This window comes from Ambystoma mexicanum, chromosome 2p, assembly GCF_040938575.1.
Source record: "Ambystoma mexicanum isolate Mex_15411 chromosome 2p, UKY_AmexF1_1, whole genome shotgun sequence".
Lineage (NCBI taxonomy): Eukaryota > Metazoa > Chordata > Amphibia > Caudata > Ambystomatidae > Ambystoma > Ambystoma mexicanum.
The window spans coordinates 1,242,237,110-1,242,263,286 of NC_090923.1; the positions used below are offsets into that span (position 1 = coordinate 1,242,237,110).

At 49.1% G+C, this 26,177-nt stretch overlaps 1 protein-coding gene across 1 annotated transcript in view; it reads right to left on the reverse strand.

The window, feature by feature from the left end:
• The window catches only part of LOC138566027 (actin, cytoplasmic 3-like), an 87,503-nt gene that overhangs the window by 35,754 nt on the left and 25,572 nt on the right, over positions 1-26,177 (reverse strand). The window contains exon 4 of the mRNA XM_069643081.1: positions 5,234-5,415. Coding sequence (XP_069499182.1) covers positions 5,234-5,415 — 182 coding nt within the window. The remainder of the gene's footprint in view (positions 1-5,233; positions 5,416-26,177) is intronic.

The window sequence follows — 26,177 nt, forward strand, 5'->3', positions numbered from 1 at the left end:
AAGATTAGGGCAGATGTGAATCTTGCTTTGAGTTCCTGGAAAGCCTCCACAGCTTCTGTTGTCCACTGGAAGTTTTTGTTGCTTTTCCTTAGTAATGACGTGATGGGATGCACGATTTGCGAAAATCCTGGGATGAACCGGCGGTAGAAGTTTGCAAAACCCAGCATACTTTGAACCCCCTTGAATGAATTTGGGGATGGCCAGTTCAGGATAGCATCTACCTTGTGTACATCCATTCGGATTCTATTCGGGCTGAGAATAAAGCCCAGGAATTCCACCTCAGAGACGTAGAATGAGCACTTTTCGAGCTTGGCGTAGAGCTGGTGTTGACAGAGTTTCTCCAATACGGATCGGACGTGTTTAATGTGGTCCTGCTTTGATGCAGAATATACTAGGATATCGTCGATGTGCACTAGAGCACAGACATCAATCAATTCCCGTAGGACATCGTCAATGAAGTATTGAAATGCAGCAGGCGCGTTGCAAAGGCCAAAGGGCATTACTTGATATTCGTACAAGCCGTATTTGGTGTAAAAAGCGGTTTTCCATTCGTCCCCCTGTTTTACGCGAACAAGGTGATATGCCCCCCTCAGGTCTAGTTTTGTGCAGATTTGGGCATCTTTGACTTGATCAAGCAATTCAGGGATCAGTGGCAGGGTGTAGCAACTTTTTACGGTAATCTGGTTCAGTGCACGATAGTCGATGCACGTTCTCAAGTCCCCCTCCTTTTTCGGTACGAAGAATAGAGGACTGGCTGCTGGAGACTTCGAGGGACGGATGAACCCGTTGGCCAGGTATTGGTCAAGATAGGCCTTCAGGTGCTGGTTTTCTGGTTCCGTGAGTGCGTAAATTCGTCCACAAGGGATTTGTGCATCAGGTATCAGGTCGATTTGGCAATCGTATGGTCTATGCGGTGGCAGGGTATTAGCCTGTTCTTTCTGAAAGACATCTTGAAAGTCCTGGTATTCACTTGGTAGGGTGCCGCTTGCCACAGTCGCAAGCGTGGAGGTTCTGGTGTCTATTGGTTGTTTCTCTTGGCGATAACATGTGTGGGCGCAAGTCTCGGGAAAGGCCAATTCTTTTGCTCGCCAATCGATTCGAGGATTGTGAGCCACCAACCATGGCATTCCCAAAATCAACCGGAACTGTGGTGCCTTAATGAGGTCGAAAACGATAGATTCTTGGTGTCCATCCTGGCACAGAAGGGTTAAAGCTGCAGTGCATTGGGATACTGGACCAGAAGCTATTTCTGTGTCGTCGATAGTGGTAACAGTGTCGGTGGTTGATTAAGGGCGTAACAGAAGCCCCATCTTTGCCGCAAGATCCTGGTCGATGTAATTCCCAACGGCTCCACTGTCTATGTACGCTCTTACTGCGTGCATCCGAGATGGTTGTTGGTGATTGATCAAGACCACAGATAGTGCAAAATGGAAGGTCTGTAGTTCACTTTCTTCGCTCGACAAGTGGACCCCTACACTTGCCGGGCTGGGGAGTTTTCCGATTCCTTGATGGTATCTTCCTTGTCCGTGGCCCCTACCATCCTCCTCGGTGGCTTCACAGGGCACTCTTTAAGGAAATGACCTGACCTTCCACAGTACAGACATAACTGCTGCTGTCTCCTTTTATCCCTTTCCGCTTTAGTCACGGGGGATCTGACCCCTCCGATTTGCATTGGTTCTCCTGAACCTTCCATTGTTCGGGCAGTATTGTCCTTTGAACGCACATACATAGGGCGAGGGTCCGGTCTGGTTCGATCTGCTCTTCGGTCCTGCAACCTATGATCCAGTTGAACAACAAGGTCAATGAATTATGAGCAGTCTTTCGGGGGGTTCACTACTTGTGCGAGAACATCCTTGAGCTCCCCTCGCAACCCCTGATGAAATAACGCGGTTCTCTTTTCCACTGGCCATTCTGCGTCAACTACGAGTCTATTGAACGTGGCTATGTATGTTAACAGGTCTTGATTCCCTTGGCGTAGGGACAGAAGTTTGTTGTCTAATGCCTGCCCATGAGTACGACGGGCGAACAGCTTTTCCATCTCCTGCTGAAAGCCCCTGAAGTCATGCAGCAAAGGATCGTCTTGGGCCACAAAGGGTACAGACCAGTCCACGGCGCTACCACTCAGGTAGGATAGCACAAAAGCGACCCGTGATTGGTCATTCGGAAAGGCCGCTGGCCTACAAAGGAAGTGCAGGCGGTACTGGTTCATGAACATTGCAAACCTCTTGGGATCCCCTGTAAATCGTTCGGGCGGGGCCAAGGGAACTGCCCCAGGAAGGGTTATCTGAACGGGATTGGCTGATGGCCTGGCATTGAGGGCACGCTTCCCGGCAATGGTGCATGCCCTGCTTGTGACTGGAGAAGTTGCCGGCTTAAATCATCAGTGCGTTCTTTGGCTACTATCAGCTCTCTCCTCAGGGTGTTGGTCTCCTGCCTGGCTGCATGTACTTCGGAACGTAGCTGCCCCAACATGTGGGCTAACTGGTCGGTTTCTGACGTTTCCATGACGCCCAGGTGGATTTTGATGTGAGGCTTTGTGTTCTGTAACGCTCACCTGGTATCCACGGGGATGTCACTCTGTCTGTCCTGACCTCTTACGACCTCGAACCCTTCCCTGGAGGCTATTCGACTGGAGACTGGGCCTTGTTTTCTTGGGTAGTGTGCTCTCCATCCTGCTTTCAGCGCAGGGGTGCGTTGATTGATGCGGGCTCGTTGCTGCCTAGTTACTTCACTGGCAAGAGTCCGACAGGTAAGTATAATGAGTCTTTTGAACAGTTCTCTAACTTCGTTCCTTTCCTTCCTCAGATGAGGGCCGGGGTCCGGGGATAGCGGCGTGCTGCTGAGATGAGTAGCGCTGAAGGGGAGTGAGAGCGCGATGCGCGATGCACCCCTTTCGTATTTGAATTGAACTGAGTTCTTTTTCTGTGTCTGTTAGGTGCCGCGACGTTTTCAGGGTGGATGCCGGTTATGAAGAACAAATGCGGTGGGTAAGCACAGTATGCGGCGTCTCTAGATGTTTCCACGCTAACCTGGAGTGTCTTTTCCCTCTTGCAGATGGATGAGAAGTTCCAGAGACAGAGTTCCTCCAGAGCGGCTAGGATTCAAGTAAGCGTTTGAAGGCTCGTACAGTATTTAAAAATAAGCGAAGATTTGCAGAATGCTTACTAATGCCTTTTTGCTGTTCTTTTCCCTTTTCCTTAGGAAGCGGCGTGCCGGGATGGGAATGACACCGCCGAAGATGCCCACAGAACAGAAGGAGCGATGAATGATGGGCAGAAGCGCCACAAGGTAAGGCTGTTCCTAACAGTGTTCTTGTTCTTGCAGGAGCTGAGCGCAGAAAAAAAGATGCAGGCCTACTGGAGACCGATCCGAACACGGTGAGTGTTGCGCTGCAGTTGTAGAAAACGCAAAGCATGTTTCTCAGCCTGGGTGTGGCTTAAATAGTCTCTGGGTATCCCAGGTGTCTCTGGGCTGAACCACACACCAAAGACTAGACCGCACATGCAGTTCTGGGAACCGAAATATGTGGGGGCATCCATCTTGTCCCCATCAATGCACTACAAGTCCAATCCCCAATGTTATCCTATGGGAGTGAGTGAGTCTGGTGCCACAAGCGCCAAGTCTGACTCCAAGTGGGTCTTTGGAGGGATAGAGAGGCCCTTGAGGGTCATGTAGGTGATCGTGGCCTGGCTCCAGCCTGACATCTTGGTGGGCTGGGGACATGAGGGGTAGGAATCATGACAGTGGGCTCTATATGAAAGAAAGCATGAAGAGGCTGAACAGCACGAGGACACAATCAGAGGAAAGCAGAACAATTACTGTAGCAGGCGGCAACCATCACAAGTCATCGAGTGAGCTATGAAGCGGTGCAAGGGCAAGGGAACGGAGGCAATAATGGCAATGCTTTCAGGTCATTAGAGTAGCTTAAGAGGCTGTTTTGCTGACCACAAAGTGAAGCAAATTGCCCAATTCGGTATGGTTGAAACCCAATGCAAGTGTATGTTTCAACACACAATCTGCACACTGACGTATTCTTGACTGCCATGCATAGCAATACCACTGTATATACAGATTATATATGGTGGAGCACTTATGATGAGTATAATGGACCCACACAGACCACACATGTCAGGCAGACTGCCGCTTGCGGGCTTGTGAATCCAGTGTTACTGTAGTACCGAACACGCAGGACAGATTGGCAGGCTATCACTATAAGGTCCAACAGACAGGTCATGAGAGCTGTTGAGCAAGTACTCTACTTTTTTCGCTATGCTGTTGACACAGCTATAGTATGTTTGCATTTCATAGACCTCAAGGAAAGAGGAGCCTTTAGACCCTACCTAGATGATATTTCCCAGACGCCTGTGCTTTTCACCAGATGTAACCCAGCATGGCACTATAAAGTACTATATGCTCTTCAAATAAATAAATAAATCAATAAAATCCTGATTTGAGCCAGTCGCGAAGGGAACGTGCGTTGGCCAAACCAAAAGCAGGGCACTTAGAAGCTGAATCACATGCGTTGGCTACTTATAGAAGACAGAATATAGTTCAAAGCAATGGGCACTGTGCAGAAGCCAAAACTGCCAAGACCCTAGATATGGCTGGTGAAGACACACAAAGAGTGTATTGATTCATTCATTTCTTTGCACAGCAGCAGCACAATAGGAAAGCAGGATCTTGTCGCTTGACAGAGAGCAGAGCAAGGAAGCGAAAGTTAAGCAACGTTGGCCACTCACCATGAAGTTAGAGTCAAGGTTCACAGGGGCTTCAATTGATGAATTATGCCCCTTGCTCACTTTAGGGTGGCGCCATTGTTGCTCATTTTTAGAAAACGTTTGCAAACGGATCAACCTCGCTATTATGATTTTTCTGTGGCTTGATTTGTGCTGGTTCTCGACTGTCAATCTTAAAGTATGTTTTTATCTGTAAGGGTTTTGTTTTGTTTGTGCTTTACAAAAATGCACCATGCACTTTGGCAAGGTGTCATTGTCACATAATCTTCTTTTTTTTGCGCTTTACAAAAATGCACCATGCACTTTGCCAGGGTGTCATTGTCACATACTCGTCAGCAGTTGTATGGTTTGATTAAGTATGTTGGGCTTGCCCACACTAAGCAGGACATCATTGGGTTAATATACACTTCACACAACACAATACGAGCTGTCCATGTTGCTCTTTAACGACGTTCCAGATGTGAGTCATAGCATGAGGTACTGATAATGGAGCTCACCTTAATTTTCATTGTTGAGGGCGATTGAGCGGTGATCTCCTTCTGCAATCTGTCAGCTATGCCTGGGTACATGGTGGTGCCACCAGATAGCACAATGTTGGCATACAGGTCCTTGCGGATATCAACATCGCAATTCATGATGGAGTAGTAGGTGGTTTCATGGATTCCTCTACTCTCCATTCCTGCCGAGAAGTAATGAACTGATCAGTACAGAACGTGCTAACAAGAGTAGCGCAACAGTCCAATCGTACTGCCCTACCACAAAAACACAAAGGAATTACATTTGCCATGAAATAATTTTAAAACAATGTTTGTCCATGTTAACTAGTAACTTCAATGCTCCCTTCACTTTGAAAAGCTTCTTGTATAAACGCCTATGCCTTTGCTATGTTGTGCAAAAGTTCTAGTGCTGAGCAAGGCAAAAAAAAACCTTTATTTTTGATCTTTTATTAGATTTATTGTAGAGAATCAAAACATTACTTATTCAAGCCATCATACACCCAAAAACGTGATAATATAGGCAGTGTATGTATAACATGTGGTTATTGACCGGATAGCCATATCAATTGGGTAGGATAGAGAAGGGTGAGAGAAGGAACAGAGGGGAGAGGAGAGAGGAGAGAGAAGGCTGAAGATGAGATGTGTGGGAATGTAACCGGCAGTTGTCTAAGGTTCTCGGGTCTCTATAAAAATGTCTTCTAGTAGTGTGGCTGTAGAATAGCAGTGGTCTTTAAAGTGTCAATAGTAACCAGAGACTGAAGGTGTAAATTGTGGTTCACAGTTAATTCAGAGGAATGTTCATACAATGCCAGGTCTTACAGATACGAGTGTGATATATCCACGTCCACCAAGTATGATGTTCAAGCCTATTTACATTCTTCCAGCTACACATTATCGATTTTACCGTAATGGCCATCAACTGGCCTAAAAAAGGGATTGAGTAATTCAGCGAATGGGGATACAAATGCCTCTAAACACGCGGTTTGAGTATCCACTATAAAGTCTAGCTGTGAAAAGTTGGTGATTTCTTTTTCTATATCTACAAAAGTAGCGTAGTCTTCACACACAAAGAGCGTGAGCAGCAGGCCTCTGGGTATCCAGAGTAGGGCCAGCAAGGTTCCTTGGAGGATGAATTCCAATCTATGCATATTTTGTGGGGCCCGTGCCGTTTGGTGGAGCGTGAGAAAGCATGACTGGGAGACTCTGAGATGTTTGCCACATGTTCTGATTTGCAGGTTTAAAGGACTGTTTAACAATGCATTCATTCCATTTCTTTTCCAGTTTTCCTATATCTTTGGAAGTTTCTTTGTTTAACAATTTATAGTTTTTTGATGAGGTTTGACCGCTAATGGTACAGTGATTCAGCGTTGGGATTAAATCAAGAATGTCCACTGATAGGGCCTCATTACGAGTAGCCTGGTAAAAACGGGTTCATTACCGGCATGCCGGTAAGAGCGGGTCTGTGCTCCTATGAACCCGCTAATAGCAGGTGATTACGAGTGCGCGAGCACGCGCGAACCCCCATGCCGGTAATGGCAATACCGGAATGCCGCTAAAGACCCTCCAACCGCCCGATAGCGGCATCACAGGACCCGCCGATACCGGCACCGCCTCGGAGCAACCCCTAAATACCAGCCCGGTAATACCACCATGCTAATACCGGGTTTGCAAAACCGGACCCGAAAATAAAGTCATCGCGCAGGAACGGGAAATGGCCCGGCAGCCATCTTTAAAAACACAATCCATTGCCATGCTCCCTAACCACTAGTCTTTTCGTGTCATGCTGTGTTGGAAAACCCTGAGGATGTCCAAGGCCACCCGGAAGACGACCCCCGGCAGTGGAAACAGCGTTTCTCTGACGCAGAGCTCAATATGCTTGCGGACACTCTGGCTGCACATGCAGACATAATGAAAGGCAACGACATGAACCGTGAAGCCCAGATGAGGAGAAAGGAAATCTGGCAGGAGGTTGCCCGGAAGGGGTCGGCCGTGGGGACCACCCTCCGTACTGTGCGTGACTGCCGCAAGCGGTGGGACAACCTCCGCTTGAGGGTGAGAAACATCCTGTCAAGCAACAGGAGGGCGGCCATGGCGACAGGTGGGAGTCCACACTCACCTGCTAAGCTGATGCCCTGGGAGGAGACTGCCAGCACATTTATTGACCCTGAGTTAATAGAGGAATTTGGAGAGATGGAGATGGGTCCGGCGTCATCTCCAGAAAGAGGTGAGTGACCCTGTACATCCCTGTAGGGGAAACCATGACTTAGCACAAGTGACTTGGAAGTGAGACTAGGCAAGGCAATGCATGTCCCTACACCAACATCAACATATCCAAGTCAAGATTGCGGCCCAAACCCTGCCACACAGAAATGCATGCTGAGTGCCAATACCAAAACCAACACACGGGCAACATACCAGGACCGTGCCCATGTAACCCAACACACAACCCCATATCAACGGCATGCCACCTGCCATGCATTGGTTGTCAATATGCCCCCCCAGAACACCAAGTGCCACACACCCGTAAGACATGTATGCATGAATGTATGAATATTGAACAGCACTATAGTATGTTGCTGGCATGTGACACCATCACTGATGACCTGCATCTCTTCTAACCCCCAGGCACTGATGAGGAAGATGCCAGTCAGGAGCCGAGCGCAAGGGCATCTACATCACACCATAGGCCAAGGGCCACCGCCACCACCACCCCCCAGCCAGATAAACAGGGCAGACCCACAGGCAGTGTGCCTGACCGGGTGGAAAGCCAGCAAACAACACCTGCTGTCGCTGTGGCCCACACACATCAGGACCAGCAGCACACACCCACAACAGATGGAGGGGTGTCCCTTCCTGCCCCACCAACCACCGCGGACATTGTGGATGCCAATGTGGCCCCCGAGGGTGTCACAGTTGTGTCTACTACACCCACCCCAAGCCCCCTGTCTACCCCCCACACCATATGGAGGCCTACAGCAGTGACGATCCCTTCCCCCATGACTCCGACCTCAGGGATTCGGACGTGTGCCCCTTCGAGGAGGACAGCACCCAGGATGCAGTCCCCTGCATGCACCATCCACCACTCCAGCTACCACCACTCCAGCTCCCACCAACACCTTGGAGGCACGCCTGTCGAGGGTGGAGGCCCGACAGGAGTCAATGCTCGACCTCCTGCGGCAGTATATTGCCGATGGGAGGACACTAGGAGGGCCATTGCTACTGTCATTGTGGGGACCACAACTGCCATTGGGGAGACCACAGCGGCCATTGCTGCGAACACTGCTGCCATAAATGCCAAGGCTGTCCTCATGAGGGACTGTCTGGGGGCAGTCACCCAAGTCCTAACCTCCATCCTGCTCCATATGCAGTGGCCACGCCTTGGAGCAGGCGTGGAACCTGCCTCGGACACATCCACTGCTACAACAACTGCATCCTCTATCCCTGCACGCCCTGTGCAGATGACCAGGAGGAGTTCACGGCACTCCGAGATGCCACCCCCGGACAACAAAAAGGCCAGGAAGTAGAGTGCCCAGACAATGGGAGTGGGACACATGGTTGTGGGTGAAGGGAACCATTTCTTGGAGGACATTTGGGGACATTTGGGGTTTGTAGGGTGGGTTGGCGAGTTCACTGGGGGTTTTGGGGTTTGTAGGCTGGGTTGGGGAGTTCACTGGGGGGCTTGGGGGTTTGTAGGGTCGGTTGGGAGTTCACTGGGGGGTTTTGGGGTTTGTAGGGTGGGTTGGGGAGTTCACTGGGGGTTGGGGGGGAGTGTTCACATTTTTCCCTGGTTGAAAAAATACACCCGTTGTGTGCCAAAAAAATCAATGCCTGGACATTGTTCATTTTGTGCATATCCATTTAATGTGTGATGGTGTTCAGTGGCCAACTGTCACGACCCTCGCCCAAAACCCCCTCTGGTTAACCCATTGGCCAGGTGGAGTCAGGACTCGGGCCTCTAGAGCCTGGCATCCTCTTCAAAAGCCCTCATGGGGCCAGTCCTGGCGCCTATGGCGCCAGGCTCATACACCATGAAAAACAATGTGCTTGGGAACTACTTTATTGTATTGTCAGCCAACATGGAGGCATCTACATAGCTTGGTTCCTAAGAACCAAGCTATGCGGTCTAGTGTTTTGGGTGTGGTAGCCTAGGGACTACTTTACCTGGACTATTTTGTTGGGGCTATTTAAACCACACCCGAGCAAGACAACACGGTTCGCGTTACTTTGCAGCTTGCAACGTGACGCTCACCGTGTCCAGCAATTCCCTCGGAGAAGCAGAACCTGCAAGGAGACAAAAGGAACATCATTAGCAGGAGCATCTTACCTGCAGTCTTCATCTTTAAACACTCACAGCTACTGAGAACAGCTTCCTCGAATCTGCACGCCTCCTGGACAGAAGGACCTGAAAGAGGAAGATAGAGGCAACATTAAAGAAAGCAGTAGAGACATTTAAAAATTATGAACTGCTCAAAAGGATTACCTGGCTGGTCGCCTCTCGGCTGGCACCACTCCGGACATTCCACTCGTGCAGAAGAACACTGTGACCTACAAGGAAGGAAAACACAGGTTAGCAAAGGCAAGACTTCGCAGCGCTGCGCATAGTGCTTACTTACAGCATCATAGCGCTCTTAATGTGCCATCATTTACCAGCGGGGCTCAACCAAGCCAGTTAGCCGCGCTGAAGCTCTGCATACTTAAGGGAGAAAAAAGAGACAATTTAAACAAAGAAAGGCATGCAGGATAGCAACAAAACTAAAGAACAGCAATAAGACCTACCTGAACAATATCAAACGGGCTGGCGTCAGTGAAGTAACTGGACCGCACTCGCCCATGAAAGACAGCGCGCCCCTGCAAAGAAGGCAGGACGGTGAGCACGCCTAATTCTACCACAAGGTGAGGAGTGGGCGCCAGAGGGACTGAAATCATACAGGGGCGGAGGGAGGATACTTACCCCAGTCGGTCAGTCTTGAACACAGTCCTCCTGTATTTTCAGGCAGAAACTTCCCTGCAGACCACATCTGGGCGAAGCTTAGAAGCATACCAGTGAGTAACCCGGCTGGGTGGCGTCCCTGTGGATACCAGGTGAGCATAACAGAACGCAAAGCCTACCATAACAAATCCACCTGGGCGCCATGGAGACATCAGAAATGCACCAATTGGCCCAATTACAATTACTAGGGGAGCTTCGTGCTTAGGTTCGTTCTGCCCGACAAGCGACTAATGCCCTCCGGAGAGACCTAATAGTGACCAAAGAACACACTGAATGGATTAGCAGGCAATACTTGCAATCACAGGCAGGACAGACGCCTATACCTCCAAGCAATCCAATGATGCAAAACCCTGCCATACCACCCACACCGGTACAGATCACGTTACCTGGAACAGTGCCCCTGGCACCACCAGAAAGGTTCTCAGGCGACCCACGGAAGTATGCGGCATTCATCAATCAGTGCTGCCTTCATTTTCTTTGTAGGCCTGGAGCATTTCCAAACGACCAAGCTCGGGTAGCTTTTGTCTTATCATACCTGAGTGGTAGTGCAGCAGATTGGTCATTGCCGTTGGTAACCCATGACGATCCTCTATTACATGACTATGGGGGGTTCCAGAGAGAAATGGAAAATATTTTTGCTCGCCATACCCAGGAACAAGCAGTAGACAATGAACTTTTGTCCCTCCGACAGGGGACCCAGGACTTGTTAACGTACATTGCTGCCTTCAACAGACTGGTTGCCGAAGCTAGGTGGCCAGAAAACAAAAGAACCACGTTATTCCATCGAGGCTTGCAAGGCGAATTAAAGGACGTCTTAGCCCAGGTGGTTGATCCACCCAGAGACTGTGCAGAATTCATAAATCTGGTCGTGCAGCTAGACCACCGGTTGCTGGACCGAAAGGCAAACCGGTCTAAGACGGACCCTCGGACCGTGTATGTTCGACCACGGGAAAACACACCCCGTGTACCTGAAAATGCTGTAGAACCCATGCAGATTGGAGGGATACGGCCTCCATTAACAAAACAGGAGCGGGACAAAAGAAGATAACAACAGCTTTGTTTGTATTGTGGGAAACCAGGACATTTCCTGAAGGACTGTCCAGTAAAACCCCCAAGAAGAACAGTCGGGGCCACAGAGAAGGATGAAGCTAAGGAATCGAAAAACTACCAAGCTCGACAAACGTAGAGGTCAGTTTGTCGAGTGAGAAGAAAAAGTTGCTGACCTCGCACTTTGCGTTACCAGTGATCTTAATTAACCACCAACAGTCGTCAAGAATGCATGCCGTTGAAGCATACATCGATAGCGGAGCAGTTGGAAATTATATTGATCAAGAACTGGCAGCAGAGATGGGGCTTCCTTTGTGTTCTAAACCAACTATGGACAAGGTAACCACTGTGGATGGGACAGAAATCGCTTCCGGACCAGTAACCCAGTGCACAGCCAGGGTAACCTTCCTGTGCCAGGACGGACATTGGGAGTCTATTTCATTCGATCTCATCAAGGCACCTCAGTTCAGGCTAATACTAGGGATGCCATGGTTGGTTGCTCACAACCCTTTGATAGACTGGCGGGCACGAAAATTAACCTTCCCCGGTGACTGCTCCCCTGCCTGCTATTACCAAGAGAAGAAACCCGACGTCTGTATCCCCATGACTCCCGGAGCGACAGTATCAACCCTGGGAGCAACTAATACCTTGCCAAGTGAATACCATGATTTCCAGGATGTTTTCCGAAAGGACCAAGCCAATACATTGCCGCCGCACAGGCCCTATGACTTACCACTGTGTTGCTAATGCCATTGGGTATCCCTGCCAGCCTTTAGCAGCCTTACCACTGTGTTAATAATGCCATTGTGTGCCCCTGCCAGCCTCTAGCGGCCTTACCACTGTGTTGCTAATGCCATTGTGTGCCCCTGCCAGCCTCTAGCGGCCTTACCACTGTGTTGCTAATGCCATTGTGTGCCCCTGCCAGCCTTTAGCGGCCTTACCACTGTGTTGCTAATGCCATTGTGTGCCCCTGCCAGCCTTTAGCGGCCTTACCACTGTGTTGCTAATGCCATTGTGTGCCCCTGCCAGCCTTTAGCGACCTTACCACTGTGTTAATAATGCCATTGGGTGCCCCTGCCAGCCTCTAGCGGCCTTACCACTGTGTTGCTAATGCCATTGTGTGCCCCTGCCAGCCTCTAGCGGCCTTACCACTGTGTTAATAATGCCATTGTGTGCCCCTGCCAGCCTCTAGGGGCCTTATCACCATTGTGCTGTCTCTCCAGCCCCTAATGGCCTTGCCAAGGTGTTGCCGTGCCAGCCATTATCGTCTTTATCGGCCCTGCCACTGCACGCGCCACCATCAGCCCCTAGTACTAGCACTGTACCACATAGCCCCATCCAGCCCGGTGCTCTAATGCATCCCTCTGCCACCCACCTCACAGCGCCCACACCCCTCCTCTCCTTCTCCTCCATCTCGCTATCCACACACCACTCTCAACCACTACATTACTAACCCTCCTGAGCACCTCCTTAGGCGCTACAGACTTAGAACCCGCACCAAACCCTCATTTGTGCTCCGCAGCTCCCCACCATCTACCCACAGTAGGAACCAAAAGCTCAGCTATCGCATCCACACATCATCTCTACGCTCACACCCTCTAGTCCACACACATACCCACCACCTCCATGCGCCCATACATGCACCCCTCCCTCCATCACTCACAAGTGCTCCCACCACCTCGCTCACACCGAACACCAGTGCTCCTGACCCATCACCGACCAACCACATCCTAAAATGCGCACTCATTAATGCACGCTCCATCCATGCCCATTCCATAGAGATCAATGACCTCATCACCACCCACAAACTAGACATGCTAGCCGTATCTGAAACTTGGCTCCATGAGGCATCCAACCCATCCATACACCTTGCCCTCCCCCAGGATTACACTATCCTTAGGCAGGACCGCAAAACCTCTAAAGGTGGGGGCGTCGCCCTCATCTATAGAAACTCACTTGCCATTAGGCAGTGCAACCAACATTGGAACAACAACGCTGACCTTCTCTACACTAAACTAGCTCTCTCCCCTAATTGCACTATCAACTTCTTAGTCACATACAGACCACCAGGCTCTCCTCCGGACGTCCAAAAGCATCTCCTCCAAATCATTAGCAACAACTTGAAAAGCTCCACCAAAACCATCCTACTTGGTGACCTTAACCTTGGTTTAGATGACCCCAAGGACAAATCAGCCACACACCTGGCCAACGATCTTTCCAACATGGGGTTCATTCACAAAATCACCAAACCTACTCACTGCAAAGGCCGGTCCATCGACTGGGTAGCAGACCATAACTGTTCATCATCCATCACCTCCATCTCACCCCTCCCCTGGACGGATCACCATCTCATCCAATTCTCCATCCCCACCACACCCACCCGTAAAACCCTCACGTATGCACCCCCTGCCAAGGTCAGAAGCTCCAAAAAACTCACAGCGACCAATCTCCCTCCTCTTCTTGATATCCCTGAACTCAAGCATCCCTTCATCCAAGATCCCACCTCCCTCGCTAACACTTACAACAACGCCCTCACCCAAGCCATTGACGCTATTGCCCCGTTGGAAGATAAAAAAGGAAAAAAATCCATGCACTCCAACTCTTGGTTCTCAGAAGAACTATCTGTCCTGCGTAACCTGAAGCGCAAAGCCCTATCCAACTGGCAGTCTACGCCCAACCAGTCCTCGCTCAACGAGTTCAAAGAAATCTCACTGACCTACAAAAATGCCATCTTCAAAGCCAAATCTGAATCATATAATCAAAGAATAACCAAATCCAGCTCCAAAACCAGAGAAATATTCTCTATTTTCAAAGAACTCACCACTCCTGAGTCCAGCCCGGACGAAATCATAAAGGATGAAGCTTGGTGCACAGGCATCCAGACAGCCCTCCTAAATAAAGTCAAAACGCTTCAAGACAAAATTGCATCACAACGTAAAGCACTCAATACCTCCGCCACGCCTCCCTCTCTCCCCCCTCAACACCCTCACTCAGAAATACCCCTCTTTGCCTTCAGAGAAGTCACAGAACTAGAAACCGCCGCCTTACTCAAAAACATCAAACCCTCCACGTGCAAGGGGGACATATGCCCCCCCACTATCATCAAAGAGTGCTCACAAGCCCTCACCCCCATCATCACAGCCTTCATCAATGCCTCCTTCTCCTCAGGAACTGTACCTCATTGCCTAAAAGAAGCTTGGGTTCGCCCACTCTTAAAAAACCCTCCTTAGACCCCACCTCCCCCAGCAACTATCGCCCCATCACCACCGTCCCCTTCCTCCTCAAAATCCTTGATAAAGCAGCCCACAATCAAATTCAGCAATACATAGAGACCCTTGCTATCCTAGGCAGAAGACAATCGGGCTTCCGCAAAGGCCATGGGACTGAAACTGCCCTACTAGATTTAAAAAATCAAATCACTAAAATAATGGACACAGGCAAACCTGTTCTCCTCCTGCTACTCGACCTCTCCGCAGCATTTGACTTAGTGGACCATGGCATCCTCACATCTCACCTTTTCAACGCAGCCCACTTCTCCCTCAAAGCAACCTCTTGGATCACCTCCTTTGTAGAAGGCCGAGCCATGAAGGTGTACTCCGACCAGGCCAATGCTCCCCCGACCACCATAAACTGTGGAGTCCCACAAGGGTCATGCACTGCACCGACTCTATACAATCTCTTCACTAAACCCCTCTTCGACCTACTGGACGCCCTCGGAATAGCTTACAAAAACTATGCCGATGACACTCTAGTCCTCCTCCCCCTCACTGGAGACTATGCCCGAGACACAGAAGCCCTCCTCAACATTTACTCTACGATCCAAGCATGGATGGCGATCAATGGCCTCTGCCGTAACGGAGACAAAACAGAGATCATCATCCTGGCCCCCAGCGAAATCCTATCCAAGCTCAGCCAAGACTACACACACATAACCATCGACAACACCAACATACCTGTCTCCACTGCTGTGAAGACCCTAGGAGTATACCTAGTCGCTACTCTCTCCATGATGAGACAAGTCAACGCCATCTCCTCCTCCTCCGCATTGACCACTAAACTCATCTTCGCCATAAAACCGTATCTTACCACTCCCAACTGCCTCTCCATCGCCAGAGCCACCATAGGAGCCAGGCTAGACTATTGCAACGCCCTCTTAGCCGGCACCTCAACTAAAAATCTAAACAAGCTCCAAACAGTGCAAAACAATGCACTCCGCGCTGCTCTGCACATCCCCAAATTCGACCATGTGTCGCAGGCCAGAAGAAATGCTCACTGGCTCCCAGTTAAAGAAAGAATCGACTTCAAAGTACTCTCCCTTACACACAAATGCCTCAATCACACCGCTCCCTCCTACCTAGCAGAAACCATCATGAGGAAATCTTCCCTTCGTCCTATAAGGACTCCCCATGACAACCAACTCCGAGTTCCCACCATAAGAAGAGCTAAAGCTGGAGGCATTGGCCTCCCACACATAGCACCTAAGCTCTGGAACAACCTCCCTAACTCTCTCAGAGCGGAACCCTCACTGCTTTCCTTTCGGAAATCCCTCAAAACCATGCTCTTCACATAATCACCTCCCACCTTCCCTTCTGACATGAACGGCACATATCTCAAATGCCCTGATGTCTGCACCGCTTATGTATGTAACTAAAACATATTACTGTAAATCTAAATGCCTTGTAAACGTATATATCTTACCATGTCACTGTAAATCAAAAGGCCTGTGAACTTAATAACCTTCCTTCTGTAACCAGCCAAATGCTTATATGTAACAGCGCCACGATGCCCACGGGCTGAGCGTGCGCTTTAAAAATATGAATACATAAATAAATAAATAAATAAAACTGTCAGATCGACCTTGTTCCTGGTGCACAAATCCCTTGCGGCAGGATCTACGCTCTCACAGAACCAGAAAACCTTCCTTTGAAATCCTATTTAGACGAGTACCTTGCAAACGGATTTATCCGTCCTTCGAAGTCCCCCACAGCCAGTCCTTTGTTCTTCGTACCGAAAAAGGGAGGAGTCTTGAGACCCTGTATTGACTACCGCGCATTGAACCAGATCACTGTGAAGAACTGCTACCCCTTGCCACTTATCCCTGAGATGCTAGAACAAGTTAAAGATGCCCAGATTTATACCAAATTGGACCTTTGAGGAGCGTACCACCTGGTCCGAGTCAGAAAAGGAGATGAATGCAAAACCGCCTTCTGTACTAAGTATGGCTTATTTGAATATCAAGTCATGCCCTTCGGGTTATGCAACGCTCCTGCGGCATTCCAATATTTCATGAATGACGTCTTAAGGGAGTTAATTGATGTGTGCGCCTTAGTGTACATAGACGACATTTTAGTATACTCAGCCTCGGAACAAGATCATGTCAGGCACGTTCATTCAGTCCTCACCAAGCTCCGTCAACATCGCTTGTTTGCAAAGCTTGAAAAATGCTTTTTTCACGTCACCGAAGTAGAATTTCTTGGTTTTATCCTTACTCCAGGAGGCATCAGAATGGACGTCACAAGGTAGATGCCATTCTGAAATGGCCTTCACTGATGTCTCTGAAAGGGGTACAAAGCATGCTGGGCTTTGCGAACTTCTACTGCCGGTTCATCCCAGACTTCTCTCAGGTTGTGCACCCAATCACAGTACTATTACGAAAAAACAATAAAAGGTTTGCTTGGACCGAAGAAGCAGAAGAAGCCTTTCAGGAACTTAAACAAAGGTTTACCACTGCTCCAATCCTGTGACATCCTCGTCCAGACCTCCCTTATGTCGTTGAAACTGATGCGTCCAGTCTCGCACTGGGGGCTGTCCGTTCACAGAGAGACCCGGAAACCGGCCAACTACATCCTGTGGCCTTCTGGTCGAAAAAGTTCTCACCTCCAGAGATTAATTATGCCATCACGGACAAAGAACTCCTGGCTATCAAATCCACCTTTAAAGCCTCGAAGCACTACCTTTTGGGGGCCAGACACACCATTACAGTCATCACACACCACAGAAACCTGCAATATCTCAAAACAGCCAAGGGCCAGTCCTCGTGCCAATTACGGTGCGCCCTTTTCTTCGCCAAATATGATTACGTAATCACATTTCGACCAGGAGTCAGAAACGGAAAGGCGGATGCCTTATCTCGCATGGGCATAGATGAAATAGTATATACAACTCCAGACCCAGTACCTATTATACCTGAAGACAAACTCTTGGGTTTCACGACAGCCTTAACACAAGCAGAACTACGAAAAGAAATCCAACGGACAATGAATCCTGATGCCTACCTCGTATGGCAAACTCAAGGAGAACAATATACCATCAAGGACCATCTACCCTTTTTTTAGGGATCGCCTATATGTACCCAAGAAGGAATTACAACAGCATATTATTTCAAACTATCACGATTCACTGATCGAAGGGCATCCTGGGATCGCCAAAACCCTAGCTAAGGTGAAAGAGAACTTTTGGTGGCCTACTTGGCGTAAGGACATCATTCAGTATATTCAGTCCTGCGGTGTCTGCGCACAAAATAAATCACAGAAACAAAAACCATCTGGTCTCCTACAACCATTGGACATTCCTCCAGTTCCATGGCACACTCTTTCCCTTGACTTCATCAATTATCTACCTCCAAGCCAAGGGTTCAACACCATCCTTGTATTTGTGGACTTATTCTCGAAGATGGCCCATTTTATTCCTCTCAAAGGCTTCCCAGACGCAGCCACTTTAGCAAACGTGTTCCTGGAGGGTGTGGTTAAGCTACATGGCTTCCCTTCGGTTCTGGTCTCTGATCGAGGCAGCCAGTTTGTTTCAAACTTCTGGAAAAAATGTTGTGCAATGGCACAGATCGACATTCGGCTATCTACCAGTCACCATCCCCAAACGGACGGCCAAACCGAGAGAACCAATCAGACACTCGAGCTATATTTACGGTGCATACGGCACCACGAACAAAGGAATTGGAAAGACCTACTATGGATAGCTGAATATACATATAACAATTCTTTGCATTCAAGCACGGGACAAACGCCCTTCTATACCCTTTATGGCAGACATCCACGTACCTCTGAACTAGAACTTCCAGCCAGCTTGGAAATGCCAGCGGTAAAGACTCTACACACAACCATTACTCAGGCTTTCAAAAGGGCATAGGAACACCTTATTCATGCCAAAGAAAAACAAAAGAGATTCGCCGACCAACACTGGAAAAAGGCCCCTGATTATCAAGTAGGAGACAAAGTTTGGTTAGCCGCTAAATTTGTATCCATCAAGGGAACCCGGACCTTTTGTCCCAGATTCTTAGGACCCTATACCATTAAGGCAATTATCAACCCAGCAGCCGTGAAACTGGATTTACCACCTAATCTACACATCCACCCGGTATTCCATGTGTCCCTCCTGAAATCAATGCAATCCGGCACACAGATTGGGACGCCACCTAAGCCCATACTTGTTGAGGAGAACCAGAATTCAAAGTCAAAGATATCTTGGACTCTAAATACTCTAGGACCAAGCTATATTATCTCATCGATTGGAAAGGATTTGGACCACAAGATAGATCCTGGGAGCCCAGTGAGAATATCCACGCACCACGTCTAATCAGGAAATTCCATCGGAACTTCCCAACCAAACCTGGGCCAGACAGAAGGAACACCGTGGGAGGGGCCTTAGGGGGGAGTGCTGTCACGACCCTCACCCAAAACCCCCTCTGGCAAACCCATTGGCCAAGTGGAGTCAGGACTCAGGCCTCTAGAGCCTGGCATCCTCTTCAAAAGCCCCTGTATTGTCAGCCAACATGGAGGCATCCACATAGCTTCGTTCCTAACAACCAAGTCATGCGGTCTAGTGTTTTGGGTGTGGTAGCCTAGGGACTACTTTACCTGGACTATTTTGTTGGGGCTATTTAAACCACACCCGAGTAAGACAACACGCTTTGCGTTACTTTGCAGCTTGCAACGTGACGCTCACCGTGTCCAGCTATTCCCTCGAACCTCGGAGAAGCAGAACCTGCAAGGAGACAAAAGGAACATCATTAGCAGCAGCATCTTACCTGCAGTCTTCATCTTTAAACACTCGCAGCTACTGAGAACAGCTTCCTCGAATCTGCACGCCTCCGGGACAGAACGACCTGAAAGAGGAAGATAGAGGCAACATTAAAGAAAGCAGTAGAGACATTTACAAATTACGAACTGCTCAAAAGGCTTACCTGGCTGGTCGCCTCTCGGCTGGCACCACTCCGGACGTTCCACTCGCGCTGAAGAACACCGGGACCTACAAGGAAGATAAACACAGGTTAGCAAAGGCAAGACTTCGCAGCACTGCACATAGCGCTTACTTACCGCAACATAGCGCTCTTAATGTGCCATCATTTACCAGCGGGGCTCAACCAAGCCAGTTCGCCGCTCTGAAGCTCCGCATACCTAAGGGAGAAAAAAGAGACATTTTAAACAAAGAAAGGCATGCAGGATAGCAACAAAACTAAAGAACAGCAATAAGACCTACCTGAACAATATCAAACGTGCCGGCGTCAGTGAAGTAACTGGACCGCACTCGCCCATGAAATACAACGCTCCCCTGCAAAGAAGGCAGGACGGAGAGCACGCCTAATTCTACCACAAGGTGAGGAGAGGGCGCCAGAGGGACTGAAATCAGACGGGGTTGGAGGGTGGATACTTACCCCAGTCGGTCAGTCTTGAACACAGTCCTCCTGTATTTTCAGGCAGAACCTTCCCCGCAGACCACATCAGGGCGAAGCTGAGAAGCATACCAGCGAGTAACCCGGCTGGGTGGCGTCCCTGTGGGTACCAGGTGAGCGTAACACCAACTCCCAACAATCCAAGTGTGCATGTGCACATGGAGCCAGTGTGTCACTGACACATGTCTATCATAGTCCCTGTGGTTCAGAGGTATTCGTGAATTAGTGCTTGGCGTACAGCATGGCCATCCTGTGCATCACGTACTGGCAGGGGGGCTACTTAACCTCCGTCTCCATCCTCATCATCCTCACCCGGGGCATGCATGTCAATGTCAGGTGGCAGTGGTACATTTCTCCGGACGCACATGTTGTGCAGCATGACACAGGCCATGGTGATCTTTGCCACCTACTCAGGCCTATATAGGAGTGCCCCACCAGACCTGCTTAGGCAGTGGAAACGCACCTTCAACAGGCCAAAGGTCTGCTTAATAACAACACGGGTGCGGGTGTGAACACGATTGTACTCCTCTTCATGGCTGTTCTGCGGGTTCCGCACAGGGGTAAGTAGCCACGGCCTCAAGGGATATCCTCCATCACCTGCAAGCAAATACAAATAGGTGTGTGTCACTCTGAGCTGCCACCTTCAGGAAGCACAGTCATAGCGGCAGCTATTTGGTGTGGACATGCACATGTCCCTGTACGTCTGATACTGTTATGAGGTGTGGTAGTCTGGATGGCGTTCAATAGATGATGCAGGGTGTAATCATGCATGCTGAGGAGGATGTACTGTGGTAGTACAACAATGTTTTGCCTCCCATTCAAGAAGTTAATTCTACACTATGCATGGTCACACTAGCCACATTGGCACATTTGCAGTCCTGCACAGACATGCAATACTTGCCATCACCATGGTGGCCTGGTTGTGCCTCTTACTTGTTGTCATCGATATGCATTATTTGTTTGATTTGTGCCAGTGATGTGTCATGTTCCGTTTGGGAGGTTCAGGTCTGGAGTGTTTAGCTCTGCATGCATTCTCCAATCACCGACAAATGCCACCCAGGTGGAGTATGCATCTCCCCCCCCTTTCCCAACCAGGTCGAGTATGCATCCCCCCCTTTCCGAACAAGGTGGAGTATCCATCCCTACACATCAGTACCCCAAAGCACTGCCATGGGATAGTTGTGCAACTCACCAAGCAGCCAGGCACGTGGTCCAGCATGTCGCTCCATGCGACGGGGTAGCGTGGAGTTGCACAGTACCATGGCATCATGTGTTGATCCGGGAAATCGGGCGCAGCAATGTGTGATGATCTTGCTGGAGTCACATACCACTTGCAATTGCGGTACACCGCCTCTATGGCACGGGGGACTACCAATTCCACATGGGTGCAGTCGAGGGCACCAACACAATTGGGCATGCCTGCCAGTGCATGGAAGCCTACTTTGGTGTCGGCTATCTCCTGGGCAGTCCGTGGTAGGGATATGTGGGTGCTTGCATGCTTCAGAAGAGCATCCAGCACTTGGTTCAACATGCGTGAAAATAGTGGCTGTGAAATGCCATGCAGCTGGCCCACTGTGTGTTGATAGGTGCCTCTGGCCAGGAAGTGTAGCATAGGCACCACCTTTAGTAGTGGGGGGATGGCAGTGCGTATTTCTATGAGGCTGGCAATGTCGTTGTGTATCATGTCCACTATGGTGGTGATGGTGTCCCGGTCCAACCGGTACAGGGTGGGGATCTGCTCAGGGGTTAGGTTGAATGGGCTGGGTCTGGTGCGAGGGATTGGTGGCTGCCTACGAGGCACTGCTGGCTGCGCTGGTGGTAATTGCTGGGCCTGTCTCACCCTCCTTCTCCTCCTGCGTCTCCTCTGTGCTGCCTATTGTTGCTGCTGTATTTGTTGTAGTAGTTGGTGTTGTTACTGTAGTTGTAGCAGTATTGGCATGTCCTCCAGCGCCATGATTGCAACAGCTTGTGGTAGCATTTTGGTGTTGGAAGGGGTGTGGTGTGTGGGTGTGCTCCTTTTATACTGGCCCAGCCTCCATTGACTCCACCTGTGGGGATTGTGTGCACCTGTGGCAGTTGGCTTGTTTCCTGATTGCTGTTTGAGGGTGGTCCGCCTTGTCTGTATGCCCGGCATCGTGCAGCCCGTGATTACCGGCTTTGCGATGCCAGTATTTGTATGTGCGCGTTGGTTGGGATCTCCTCCTATTACTGGCATGCTGGTATTTGCTCCCCGAAGGGGCGCGTGTACGCGCCCATGCCGCTATTAGAGGCACCGTTATTTAGGGTGCCGCTAATAGCGGGTTGCAGGGTCAGAATACAGAATAATCTTTTACCGGCATCGATTTTCGCTTACCGGCAACCTCGTAATGAGGACCATAGTCTGATTATGGATAGGCCTGCTTTATGTTTTAAGAATGTATGGAACTCGATATTAGGGATAGGATAATGGAGATGAAGTTCTATGAATGAGAGCTATTCTTCCCCCTTTCCACAGATCCTTCAGTAAAGAAATTCCTAAATTCTGCCGTTCTTCCCTCTTAAGCAATTTCATGGTAAGGGCGATCTTTCCTACCAGCCACTATTGCTTGCGGTGAAATTAGCGACACTTCTTACTGTATGATAGCAAAGATGAATCAGACTCTACTGGAGGAAAAAACAAGGCTGAAAATACCTCCAGAAAGTTGTGGGTTGACTTGAAGAACCCAGGCTGGTCCACTTCAGGAGAACATGAGAGACTCCTTAGGAATATTGATATCAGGATGCAGAAGGATGCAGTAATAAAGGGCCATGAAGATCAGCAGACAAATGACAAAAAGGAACAGAGGCAGAGGAGAATCGATAACAATGCCAGGAGCAGAGATGAAAATGAACAAAAAAGGCACAGGGCAGGATAACTCATGGGCGAGGAAAACAAGTATCAGCTTGTGGGAGATTCAGAGTGCTGAGATGCACTAGCTGCTGCATCTGTTTTCAGGCTTGTTCGCGGACCGAAAGACGTCATGACATCATGAGGGTGTAGTGCTGTGGCCATGTTGGAATGGGCCGCCTGGCTTGCCAAAGCTTGTAAAGAACCCACCGTGCACAAAGATCTGTGACACAATCCACTATCAGGGACAATTGGCATGTCCTGAAAAAATCTTTCAGTACTGGGGACTCTCCTACCGATACCCACCGCACTAGCACCTTGCTTGCCACTTGGGGGCTGTGCGGGCGTTCCTCATTTCAAATAAAGTTGAAATGACCCTCTGCAGCTTTATTATAGCTACCCCTCTGGATGCTCTTTGATTTTTAGAACATTTGGGGCAAGAGCTGTATTTCGCGAGAACTTCCTGTAAGAAATCTGTAGCAAGCTTGGCACACTCGGATGGATATAGAAAGGTAAGCTTCAATGCAAAACCCCACAGCACAGCCTCAATAAACCAACAGCAGTGTCCCTCTCCACCAACTGCCTCCCCTACATTCCACATTCAATGACAACCTCCCAACCTTCCGTATAGAACGTGCAACAGCTACCACACATCCCCCCCCAAAATCCTTGAACATAAGAAACAATGATGTAACTGCATAACATTAAAATGCATTCAAATGGTGGAACTGCAAAACATTAAAATGAATGCTGGTGAAACTGTATAACATTGAAATGCAACACTGAAATGAATACTACCCCAAATATCACACATCTTCCCCCCAAAATCTTAGAACATAACAAGATTTAAACCTACTTAACAAAGAAAAGAAACAACAGAGAAACTGCATAACATTAAAATTCCTACTACCCTAAGTAACCTATGTCACCGGTGGTTACCAGTGTAGACATAAATAGGAAATAAAATCAAAAGAACATCCTGATGCACAACCAGTATCACCTAATATAATCCTTCATCCATACCAGTTCTCTTCTTCTCCTCATCACACTGCCACTGACACAATCACTACTAACACTAACAGGAACAGATCCCACTCCACCACTGTTAACCCCTACTCCTATTCCACAATCATCTCCGAACACATCCTCCAACCCCACCTGCTTCCCACCAAGCACGACTCCATTGTCCACACCTTCCACTGCTACCACTCTATCCAGATTCCAAATGGACCCATCATCCACCCTAACAGCATTGTCCAAACACTCAAGAACTTTCCAGGGTTCTGAAAACTTCGACCTTCCTTTGATCATATGCACACCCTTCTTCACATGCAGCCATGACCCGAATATCACCTCAACCCTCGCCTTTGTTTTGCGTCCCAATTTAGCATCATAGTTCCTCTTGTTTCTCCTTTTTGCCTCACCCATCCTTTCGCACAAACTTGGTATCCAACTCTATACTTTCCTGAGCATTCCCTGCCAAATCACCTCCTTTAGTCATTTTGTTCCCCCACGCAGGATTAAGACCTGCGTTGGCCTCTCTGCCTTACATAATCCTAAACGGTGACACCTGAGTGACCCCATTGGGAGAAACTCTCACATTCCACAAGAATTTCCGAACCGCCTCTTTCACCTTCATTCCACTCCTCACCGCCAGTTCGATCACTCCCCCCAACACCCTGTTAAAGCGCTCGACCACATCGTTAGACTGAGGCCTATACAAAGACGTGAACTTCCATTTAAAACCCCTCTTCCTACTGTACTCTGCTATGTCTGCACTTTTAAATTGGGTACCATTGTCACTCCACATTTCCACAGGCAAACCCTCTCTCCTGAACATTTGTTCAGAAACTTGATTATCTCTCCACTCGAAATTTGTTTCACCCACTTAACCTCCGGCCACCTAGAAAAAAGAGCTACCAGAACAATCAAAAACCTATGCGCCTTCCCGAAAGTTTCATATGGACCCAGAATGTCAATGGCCACCCGCGACCATGCACCCTCAGGCAAATGCAGTGTCAATAATCCTGCCTGTGAGTCTTCAAAGCTTTATCACAGTTGCGACAAGCACCACACTCCCTAAGCACCCTCTCCACCATCACATCCATTTCTGGCCACCAATATCTCTCCTTCAACTTCCTCTTGGTGCATGTCATGACAGAATGCCCTTCATGCGCTTTGTTGATAAGCTTCTCCCTAAAATACATAGGTACGACCAAAACCCCTACCCTCAACAACACCTCATCTTCCAAGGTCAACTGATCCCTAATTTCCCAGTACGCCTTCAAATTATCCGAAATTTCTTTTTTTGTGTGGCCAACCTTGTTGCGTCCACAGCATTACCCTAGCAAGCAGGATCCTCTGCCAAACAATCCTTCAACTCCTCTTTCTTAATCACCACATCCACAAAAACCTCCCCAAGGAAGGCCACCATAAGTCCCTCTTCCTCCTGCAGAACTTCCAAATGATCTGTTCTTTCCAAAGGCGACCTAGAAAGAAAATCAGTTACCCTGTTAAAATCATAGCACACTTAAAATCATATTCCTGTACTCTTAAGCACAACGTGGCGATCCTAGGCATGGCCCTCATCATTCCTTTGACTGAAAGCACCCCCAGCTATGGCTTATGATCCGTCTCACCAAAAACTGCTTGTCCCACACATAGTTCCTGAAGTGTTCGATACCCCACATGCATACCAGCAACTCCCTCTCTATCACTAAATATCTACTGCATGGCAGATTGTCCTTTCCTCTCTCCAACACCTTGAGAAAGGACCGCTGCTAACCATTCCACACTGGCATCCACTGTGTGAGAAACCTGAAGGTGTTTGACTTACTAGCCCCCGGGCATCTGTCATCCAGTTGGCCAGGACATGGCCATCGCAATTGGATCTAGTTCCTGTGGGTGGACCAGTGCGGGAGGTTAACCTGGATGGGGGGTCTTCTGGAGTGGAAGTGGGACACTGAAGAGTGAGATGCGGTATCCCCTTTTTTTACACCTTTTTCCCATCTTGCCAGTAGGATACTTAGAAACTCTACCCCCCCTTTTTTCAACACAAACACTTTCTCACCCTGTGAGCAACAACGGACTAATATCAGAGCCGTTTTCCTGACATGTCCCAACGCAATGGTCGGGCAGAGTCGGGCAATTGCCGACAAATACACACACCTGACTGCCTTTTCCCATCCCACTGCGATAAAAGGCGGAGCACAAGAGCACACGGGGAGCAAGGCTGAATGCATGAGGAACCAGCTTTTTTCAGGACGCCAGTTCAAATGGAGGCGAAAGGTGGCGAGACCTGAAAGGACATCAAGGAGAGAGTTGCCCTTACCCTTTTCAACTCAGACCCGCAAAG